Source organism: Berghia stephanieae, chromosome 1, assembly GCF_034508935.2.
Source record: "Berghia stephanieae isolate SIO BIC M18660-M18661 chromosome 1, UCSD_Bste_1.3, whole genome shotgun sequence".
Taxonomy (NCBI): Eukaryota; Metazoa; Mollusca; class Gastropoda; order Nudibranchia; family Aeolidiidae; genus Berghia; species Berghia stephanieae.
In genome coordinates this window covers 30,538,487-30,549,445 of record NC_088360.1, presented here as the reverse complement: position 1 = coordinate 30,549,445, position 10,959 = coordinate 30,538,487, and the positions used below count along the sequence as shown (strand labels likewise).

The 10,959-nt window shown below is 39.6% G+C and overlaps 1 protein-coding gene across 1 annotated transcript in view; it reads right to left on the bottom strand.

Annotated features, from left to right (window-relative positions):
- Window positions 1–4,307: 4,307 nt before the first annotated feature.
- LOC144971561 (uncharacterized) overlaps window positions 4,308–10,959 on the bottom strand; it is a 79,667-nt gene continuing 73,015 nt past the window's right edge. Inside the window, exons 11-13 of the mRNA XM_078912605.1 lie at window positions 8,402–8,524; window positions 5,351–7,160; window positions 4,308–4,917 (exon numbers count right to left, since the gene is read on the bottom strand). Of these exons, the coding sequence (XP_078768731.1) occupies window positions 4,772–4,917; window positions 5,351–7,160; window positions 8,402–8,524 (2,079 nt within the window). The 3' untranslated portion in view covers window positions 4,308–4,771. The remainder of the gene's footprint in view (window positions 4,918–5,350; window positions 7,161–8,401; window positions 8,525–10,959) is intronic.

Sequence of the window (10,959 nt, the reverse complement as noted above, 5' to 3'; positions counted from 1 at the left end):
TTGCAGGTGTTGTTGTTTTTGGGGTTTTTCTGTATTACCATGCATTCCGTTTTGGTGATATTCACTTCCATTCCCTTGGCTTCACTATCTACTACCACTTTGTCAACAATCTTTTGAAGTTGGATTTCTGATGTTGCAATGAGTACCGTATCGTCTGCGTATCTTATATTATTTATGTTGTGACCTCCCACTTTTATTCCCTCCATATTATTTATGCCCCTCATGATTGTTTCTTGGTATAGATTAAACAGATCTGGTGAGGCAACACACCCTTGACGGACTCCTTTCTTAATAGGAATGGAATTTCCTGTAGAGTTTCCGATTTTGATAGATGCCTGCTGGGTGTAGTATAATGTTTGCATGAGTCTGAGGTCTTTCTCATCAGCGCCAATGGAGTGCAGTTGTTTTAGTATTTCTTCGTGGCGTACTCTATCAAAAGCTTTTTTGTAGTCGACAAAACAGAGGTATAGTGGGGTCTGAACCTGTATAGCTCTTTCACTTAAAACACGGAGGAGGTATATTGCGTTCCTTGTCCCTCTGTCAGGTTGGAATCCATATTGTTCTTCTGCGATTTCGGGGTTAATCTTATTCCTTAGCCTGTTGATAATTATACGCAACAGTATTTTGTTGATGTGGCTTATTAAACTTATAGTTCTAAAATTTTCGCATCTGACTGCACCTGCTTTCTTTGGTATTGCTATGAAAATAGAGTTACAGAGATCTTCTGGAATTTTCCCAGTATTGTATATATTGTTGAATAATATGTGAAGTTCATCAATTGCTAGATCTCCTAGGCTTTTTAATACCTCTACAGATATTTCATCAGGGCCTGTTGCTTTACCATCCCTCATTCGTTCCATGGCATGTTCAATTTCACTTTTGGTGATGTTTGGTCCGCTTAATGGTTCTTTGAATTTCAGTGGTGGTTCATTTCTATTTGGATCATTGTACAGTTCGCCTATGTATTCTACCCATCGGCTTTCTATATGTTGTTCTTCAAATAGCAGTTCCCCTTGTTTGTTTTGGATACAACTTCCTGCTGCTTTGCTTTTCCTTTTCCCTGATAGTTCTTTTATTCTTTGGTGAGCTTGTTGGGGGTTGGGTTTGTATTCTCTTTCGATTTCGCAGCATTTCCAGTCTAGATAGTTCTCGTGTGCCTCGATGCATTTGGATTTAATGTGGTTGTTCAATGTTTGGTATTCTGCAGACCCTCTGTTGCATTTTCGTCTTTCTTCAAATAGGTTTAGAATTTCATTTGTCATCCATTCCTTTTTGCTGTTTATTTGAGCTATTGGTAAATGCTTTTCTGCAGTTGCTTTGACACACTTTTGGAATATATCAAATTGTTTTTCACATTTTTCATTATCAGGTTCACTTTGGCTTTGTATCATGAGTGCATTTTCAAATTCTTCTCTCATTTTTGTTTGTATGCCATTGTCTTTGCATAACCTGTAATCCCTCTTTATTCTACCAGCTGTTCTCTGAATAGCTTTAAACTTTATCCTTATTGTACAAACAACTGGGACATGGTCACTGTCTACATCGGCGCCTGGGTAGGTTTTGCAATTTAATATGCCATTTCTGACTCTTGATGATACTGCTATAAAGTCTATCTGGTTCCTTGCTCTGTCCCCTGGTGATTGCCATGTCCAGGTTCTTCTTGGGTGTTGTTGAAACCAGGTGTTTGAAATCATTAATTTATTTGTTCTACACCAATCTGCCCAGATGTTTCCTCGTTCATTTCTGTCTCCGAGTCCATGTGGTCCGATTATGTCACCATCTCTGCCTCTGCCAATCTTAGCATTTAGGTCCCCCATTACCATAAGGACTTCTTGTGATTTACACATTCGTTTTGCTTTGTCTAGTGAATGGTAAAACTCTGTCATATCTGCATCTGTCGCCTCTTCTGTTGGTGCATAAACTTGAATAATATTGGTGTCAACTACAGGTCCTCTTAGCTTAACCAGCAAAACTCTGTCTGAGATTGCTACGTGCCCTTTGTAAAATTTGGTTGATTTTTGGTCTAAGATCATCCCTACTCCTTTTTGGAAAGAGGTTCCACCACTCCATATGATCTTATATGTCATGTTGTTTTCTTGTTTTGACATGGTTCCCTGCTCTTTCCATCTCATCTCTGCCAGGCCAAGAATATTTATTTGGAGCCGTTTCATTTCTTTCAGAATGTTGTTTAGTTTTCCTTTTTGGGCACAGGTCCTGACATTCCATGTCCCAATTTTGGTTTTGTCACATTTGTTAAATTTATTTCGCCTAGTAACTGGCTGACGGTTCGGTGTGACCTGACGAACATCACGCTCCCAACCGAGCGAGGCAGCAGTCTTCCGTGAAAACATGCTCCCCTTTACGCTGTCACCGTTTAACTTTTTGGACTTATTCATGCAGTTAACTCGGCAAAGTTACAAGAATGGTTTGCCATTGCCTATTCTTGTCGCCCTCTGCAGTTGGCCAGCTTGACCTGTTACCGTTCGACACCACGAGGAGGTTGCAGTAGGGCTTGATGATGATCTATCTTTGCAGACTTGGCATCATCCATTTGTCGAACGTAATGTGAACATGAAATGGTAAATATCACACTGATATCAATGGTGATGATGATGTTGATGATGGTGGTGGTGATGATGATGATGATGATGATGATGATGATGATGGTGATGATGATGATGATGATGATGATGATGATGATGATGATGATGATGATGATGATGATGATGGTGGTGGTGATGATGTTGGTGATGATGTTGGTGATAATAATGATGATGTTGATGATGGTGGTGATAATGATGATGATGATGATGATGATGATGATGATGATGGTGATGATGATGATGATGAAGATGATGAGGAGGAGGAGGAGGAGGATGTTGATGATGATGATGGTGATGATGATGATGATGATGATGATGATGACGACGACGACGATGATGATGATGATGATGATGATGATGATGATGATGATGATGATGATGATGATGAAGAGGAGGAGGAGGATCCTCTAGAATTTTTTATATTGGATACTGTACTATATCATGTTTATAATGATGAGGGAAAAACACACGCGCACACACACACACACACACACACACACACACAAACGAACAGAAGATCAAGAGGAAGGCCACGAGGAACATGGAGAAGAATTAAAGAAGCTGATATACAGAGAAGTGGTAAGACCTGGAATGAGATTAAAAAGATAGCTCAGGATAGAGAAGGATGGAAACTGTTTGTCTTTGGCCTATACCCTGACCCAGGGTGAAAAGGGCAATGATGATGATGATGATATTTTTAGGTATTTAAGTCATTGACATAATACCATTTTGAGGTTATGGGTTACAATTGGTAAAGGGACAGGTGTTCGATTCGTAGCTATCGTTAACTTATCGTAGCCTGACACTAAAACCCACTGACCCATATTTTGACGTCATTTGTATGTTTACGGACTGGCTAGTCAGTTGTCAAGGAAACAAGTGATCCCATTGGCTGAACTGTTGAATACAACTCACGATTTGTGTTCATTTGTGGACAAAGACTTTTCTTTTGACGCCATTTGTTGGTCAGTGTCAGGCCATGAGTTCACGATGGCTACGGCCAGTGTCAGGCCATGAGTATACGATGGCTACGGCCAGCGTCATGCCATGAGTTCATGAAGGCCACGGTAGACTGGAGGTCATTATTTGATTTTCAATTTCTGAGACTCGATTCCTTTATGATGAATATAATCGATTACATGTCTATGGACAGATACGTTATGGAGGCGATACAAGGACATCAACTATAACGATTTAAAAGATTATTTCTGTTCAGCAGTTAATATAAACACCAGATTTAACTATAAACAGTATTTACAATCATAGACAATTGCCGATAGGTATCACTATTGTGAATATGAAATAATAAAATGAATCAGCAATAAACAAGGTGAGAGGAAGGGGAAGAAGTGGTAATGTGAAAGAAGAAAAGAAGAAGAAGAAGAAGAAGAAGAAGAAGAAGAAGAAGAAGAAGAAGAAGAAGAAGAAGAAGAAGAAGAAGGAGAAGAAGAAGAAGAAGAAGAAGAAGAAGAAGAAGAAGAAGAAGAAGAAGAAGAAGAAGAAGAAGAAGAAGAAGAAGAGTAAAACATAAATAAAAATAACATCTCTCTCTCTCTCTCTCTCTCTCTCTCTCTCTCTCTCTACATCTATCTCTCTCTCTCTCTATCTATCTCTCTCACACACATATATACAGAAACACGAACACGCACACACACACACACACTCACGCACAGACACACAAACGTACTGATAGACAAGTTTCTATAAAAAGAAATCATTTCTTCTTTTATTCCCTTTCATTACGCGAAGGAAGATTTTCTGGGTTTTTTTTTTTGAAAAAATCCCATTGTTTTCTTTTGTTTTTGGATTTATTACAATCGACGCATACATATATGCAGGTCTGACATCCGAACGCAATTATGGTCCTAGTTTAGCATTGTTTTAATAGACACTATTTGCGTCATTTTTTGAAATTTCCTTTACAACAATGAGCCCATAATGAAATGGGTTTTCAGACCTGCATATAAGCGTACGTCGATTACAGTTCATTCGATATGCAGGTCTGATAACCCAATTTCATTATGGGCTCATTGTTGTAAAGGAAATCTCAAATAAATGACGCAAATAGTGTCTATTAAAACAATGTAAACTAGCCACTAATGTTCAAAATGTCTTATGATTCATGTGATTCAATTTTGATATATAATAAATGCCAACGCTTTTTCTATCTAGGCGATGCCCTTTTTTTTGCTCTTCCGCAACCAGCGACATGTAGCACAGCAGTATTGGCGTATGGCCTTACGTCGACAACCATCCGGGTTGAGGTCAATGAGCCCACGACAGTAACTCACGTTCTTGTCCTCCCTGCAGCGATCTGAGGGGAAATCAGAACAAATGGAGTGAATATTTTACACGTAACAACTAGAAGGATAGAAAAATATGCTTTATTATATGGTTTGGTTAAAAACAAAACACACACATAAAATAAGAAACATTATTTCTCCAGAGCCCTAAGGCCCGTTTAGCCGAAATGTATCCCAATATTTGTAGCGTTAAATTCTGGCTATCCTTTTGATAAGACGTCATTCTATCGCAAAGTACTTTCTGCCAAATTTAAACAGACCAGCTACCCATTCATTTGTAGGTGGAAAGGGGGAGGATTAAAAAAAGAATATTGAATTGCGCCAGGAATTGACACAGATTCCTTTTCGTGTGTGGCAAGTGCTCTACCACTGACTACCAGGACCTCTTATTATGAATAAAATTATCCTAAAAGTTACTATAAAACCATTTGATTTTTTACTCACTTTTCTTCTTTCCCCTGGACCTCTTCCTATTTCTTCTTCCAGACCGCCGAGAACCCGAAAGACTCCTGGTTCGAGACCTATGTCTTCTACGGCGCTGTTTTCGTAACCTGCGACTCGACCTTGAATATTTATTGTCATGAGATTTGGGAATGGCGTTGGTTCTTTTTCTCGAACTGACGTTTCGTATAACGCCCCTGGTCAAGCTGGTATTAGTTGTGCTGCCTTTGTTGTCAATTTTGCTGCCTCTGGAGATATCACTACCATTATTAAGTCCTCTATCCCTGGTATAACTATTATCCCTATTTGTTCTGCTATCCCTGTGTATATTTCTATAATTTGTTATCCTACTGTCACTGTATATTCTACTATCCTTTTTCCTTTCCCTCTCATTGCTAGCTGTGCTGGTCACTCGGCTATCCCTGACTACGTGATGGCCATTTCTATTAACTACCCTATTCTCATATAACCCGCTATTCCTATTAAATGTTCTATCTTTATCCGCCGAGTTCCCTCTATTGATTCTAGTATCCGTATACGTTGTTCTATCTCTGTTATATGTACTATCCCTTTTGTATGAACTATCCCTGCCTATAGTGTCTTGTCTATTCCTATTGTATATATTATCCCTGCTAATATCCCTGTCTCTACTGCTTGTCCTTCTACTGGAATAAATAGTTCCCCTATTTACGTTACTATCTCTGCTAATAGTGCTACCCCTATTGTAATCATTACTCCTACTTAAACCACTATCCTTACTTACAGTACTACCCCTACCATAATCATTATTTCTATTTACAGTGTGATCTCTGCTAATTGTGCTACTCCTATTGTAAGTGTTCCTCCCAAAAGTAGGATCTTTGCTAATTGTGTTACCCCTATCGTATACAGTGCCCCTATTTATAGATCTATCTTTACTAATCGTACCACCCCTATTGTAAGTATTGTATCTACGTATAGTACTATCATTATCAATAGTGTTATCTCTATTGTGATAATTATTATTATCCCTTCTTATACTACTGTCCCTTCTAGTTGTGCTTCCCCTGTTATACGTGCTATCTCTGCGTACAGCACTATCCCTGCTAATTGTGCTTCCTCTATTGTATATATTATCCCTCCGTATAGCACTATCCCTGGTAACTGTGCCTCCCCTATTGTACGTATTATCCCTGCTAACAGCACTATCCCTGCTAACTGTGCTTCCCCTGTTATACGTGCTATCCCTGCGTACAGCACTATCCCGGCTAATTGTGCTTCCCCTATTGTATACATTATCCCTGCGTACAGCATCAGCATCTCTGCTAATTGTGCTGTCTCTGCTCAAAGTCCTGTACTTGTTTCTGACCGTTTCCACCGTGTTGTACTTGATCTCCCTGTCTCTTCCATCATCGTATCTATCGGTTCTAATCTCCTTCGAGCCAGTGTTGCTTCCGCCGTACCCTCTGCTCACTACGTTATCCCTATTGTGTTTGATAGCGTCACTGTTGATGCCATTCCCTCTATTGATGACACTGTCTCCCCTGATGGACCTGTCGTTGTCAAGAGCCTCGTTTCTAGAGGTCAGTCCCCCATCTACTCTCCCACTGTCTGGCCCTCTAGATCCGCCTCTGTGATGACTGTTACTTCTACTCGTGTCTTTATTATCCGAGTGGGGGCGTTGTTGCCTGCTGGTGCCGCCGATTCTGGCAGATGGACGAAGATCGTTGCTGGTATTGTGTGTGTTATGGTTGTCGATGCTGCTTCTGCTGCTGCTGCTCTTCTCGTTATTTTCTCTGAATGTGTCAGGCTGACACTCTCCAAGACTACACACCTAAAACATGTAAAAGAAAATAACCGTGTTATATTATTTTTACAACAAGGGAATTAATTCATTTATATATTTTTAAGAGTAGTCCGCAAAAGCCATTAGGCCCATGGAACCGGGGATTATCCCGGTTTCTACAACGTGAAACGGACAATAGCAATTGCTTGCTACCCTTTTGATGCCAGTATGTTTTGTTACGCTGACAGCAGGGCAGCTGTGGACTGTTACATGTGATGAACAAAATGAATATAACAGCTTAGGAAATAATGAACAAAATACCAAAGACGGGATGCTTTTTTTTGGGCTCAAAACCCTTCTTCAGACAATAACGAAAAACCCCAAACAAACAAACAATAAAGTCCTAGATAGATCACTTGAAATATAGATAGAGGGAAATAGTCTTCTATCATCTGAATCGATTTGAAGTGCGGCTATGTGGTCTTGTGGTAATACACTCGCTTTCGGATCTGAAGGTCCTGGGTTCGAGCCTCGCCCGACGCATAGTTGAGTCCTTGGAAAAGGCTCTTTACTCACATTCTCTCGCGTACTCGGGTGTAAAATAAGTACCTGAGTACGGTGAAAGAATGTGAGTAAATAGCTTTTTCCAAGGACTCAACTTTGCTCCGAGCGCGGCTCGAACCCAGGACCTTCCGATCCGAATGCGAGTGTCACATCACTAGACCGCATAAGATAAATAACGATAGTCAAATGGCATGGACGCTTCAATTCGTCTGCAATGTTTGATGACGTAAAGGTTTCGGGTTTCCTCTTCGTCAACAATATTAGACACAATGAATGAAACGCAAAAGACGAATTTTAGTGTTATTATTCATCATGTCTTGTTGATAAAGGGGAAACCCGAAACGTCCGCATAATCTGTTTTCGTTATTTAGATTGACGCTTCCATCCCATTTGACTATCGTTATTTCAATAATTTCATAAACATGAACTCTGCCATACTATGGAAAAACACATATTTAAAAATTTGGTCAGAAAACTCGTCCTTCAAATATCGATCGATTTAAATGACTCTCATCTTGGCAAAAACTCTCAAACCGGGTTTGAGAGTTTTTGCCAAGATGAGAGTCATTTAAATCGATCGATATTTGAAGGACGAGTTTTCTGGCCAAAGTTTTAAATATGTGTTTTTTCAGAGTACGACATAATGTGTGTCTTTTTAATCTCCCTGAAAGGAGAGCTCTAACCCCATAGATATATAAATAGTCTATTTATACAGCTATACTCACCCCATAGTCTCCACATTTGGTCCCTGGCAAGGCCGTCAGATAGGAGTTGGTTCTACAGCCATTGTCTCGATTTGGGTCCCGACACCAAAGCTGGCCACACATCACACTGGCAAGGTTGCCGTTCTGGAATAAAGCAATTACATTTATACATAATTTATTACAGAGTTTATTACTTGTACGGTGTTGATGTTTTTTGTGGTGTGTGATACTCATGGCGGTACGGTCCTTGCTTCCTTCCCGAAAGGTACCGAGCTCGATCACCCGCCGCTGCGCTGTGTGGCCCTGAGCAAGTCACCTCGCCCTAGCTCAATTTGCGGCGCTGCATTACGGCGGAGGCCTGGGTTATTCCAGACTTCTCTTGGAATGGAATAGACCCTAAAGACAAATTTCCCCAATGGGATGAAAAAAAGGACATTTTATTTTATTTTTACTTTATCTTTTTATTAGGACCGGTACTGTTTAATTCTAAGAAAACACGTATTCAAAATCTCGTCTTGTAAAAGAGAAATAATTCTCAAACCTAGGACTTTTGTGAAGTCTCAGGTTTGAGAGCTTTTGTCAAGCCGAGGGTTGGGACATTTGTAGAGCGTTAATTTTCAAAAATCAAAAAATGGAAGCTAACTGCGTATATCCTAGATGGCTATCGATAATTTATAAAGTTATCTCCCTTCCTCTGTCAGTCGCCATTTTGAAATGAAAGCTTTTATTACTTTTATATGTAAACCAGAGTGTTGGTGAAGGAAATGATACTGGATTGTCCCAAATCGTAAACCAAAAATGTCAAACACATGGAACTCCACGTCGAATGGATTGTGTGTTAAAAAGACGCTTCCACTGAACGTGAGCTCTTATACAGCGCAAAATCCACTAAATGTGATCAACGCGCTTTACAAGGGATCCCTAGCCAATAGCAACAATTAACATCTTGATCGAGACATGACGCCTGTTAGGCGATATTACAATTTCCCCCAGATCCTAATTTTACACTCAAGTATGGTGAGAGAATATTAGTAAAGAGCCTTTTCCGTGGACTCAACTATGCCCCGAGCGAGGCACGAACCCAGGACCTTCAGATCCGAAAGCGACTGTCATAGCACTTGACCACATAGCAACACAAATATTATTCTATTTAAGAGAGAATTTGGTGTGAATTTGAAAGACGCATTGAGCATGTTAGGAAATTAGCAATCGCAATGAATGAATACATGTGCACATCTCTATTTAAAAATATAATCTTTATATTTGGGTTTAACGCTCTCCTTACCAGCTATTTTCAGAATTTCCCCCAAAACTTCACGCCCACCCAACACAAAAACAGACATTTCTTACTCAAATAGAAAAGCAACAAGAACATTCTATACATGATACTGCTCGACAATATGAACCATATTATATAATATCAAGCTTTTTAGCAAAAAGAAATTTAATCTGGATGAGAAAAGTGACGGTTGCATCGTAACAAATGTGACGATTTTCCAATAGGTGGTAGGGAGAGGGTTAAGGACGTCCACATATTTAAGGTCTGATAACCGAACACAATTATGGGTTGTTATAGTTTTGTTGTAATTGACAATATATTACGTTGAATTGAGGATATTTCCATTTACACACTTTGGGTTATCAGACCTGCAAGTAAGTACACGTGCACAAGTATGTGGTCTTGTAGTAAGACACTCGCTCTTGGATCGGAAGGTTCTGGGTTCGAGCCTCGTTCCGCGATTAGTTGAGCCCCTGGAAAAGAGGCTCTTGACTCACATTCTCAACGTACTCAAATTTAAAATGAGCACCTGGTCGTTAACAGCGTTGTCTCTGTCGGTAAAAAATATATAATATATTATCGCCTAACAGGCGTCATGTCTCGTTTTTAACATGTTACGTGTTTCTATTGGTCAAGGGCCCTTTTTTAAAGCGCGTTGAGCACATTTCGTGGATATTGTTCTAATAAAAAGCTCTATTTACTTCCATGACACAATTTGGGTAATCAGTCCTGCAAATAAATCCACGTTGGATTAACGGTTTAAAAATATTTTTTTTTTAAATTGAGCTTTTATATAGCGCAATATCCACTTAACGTGCTCAAAGCGCTTTACAAGGGGTCCCTGGTCAACAGCAACATTCAATATGTAGGACGAGACATGACGCCTGTTAGGAGATATTACAATTTTTCGGACAAAGACAACGCTGTTAACGGCCAGGTACTCATTTTACACCTGAGTACGGTGAGAGAATGTGAGTAAAGAGTCTTTTCCAAGGACTCAACTATGCGTCGAGCGAGGCTCGAACCCAGGACCTTCCGATCCGAAAGCCAGTGTCATACCACTTGACCACAAAGCCGCACAGTTATTGCTTTGATCATTTAGAACAATACAGAAACGTGAGCTTGCGACAACAAAATGGTGTGATAGTTTCTAATAAATAATATAATAATGACTTTGAAACTTCTTTCATCTCTCCTTTTCCTGAACAAAATGCATCACAGCCCATTTTAGCAGAATGTTAGGAAAAAACAAACAAACAAAAATGATTCTAAATTTTAAAAAATAATGTCCTTCTCGCCA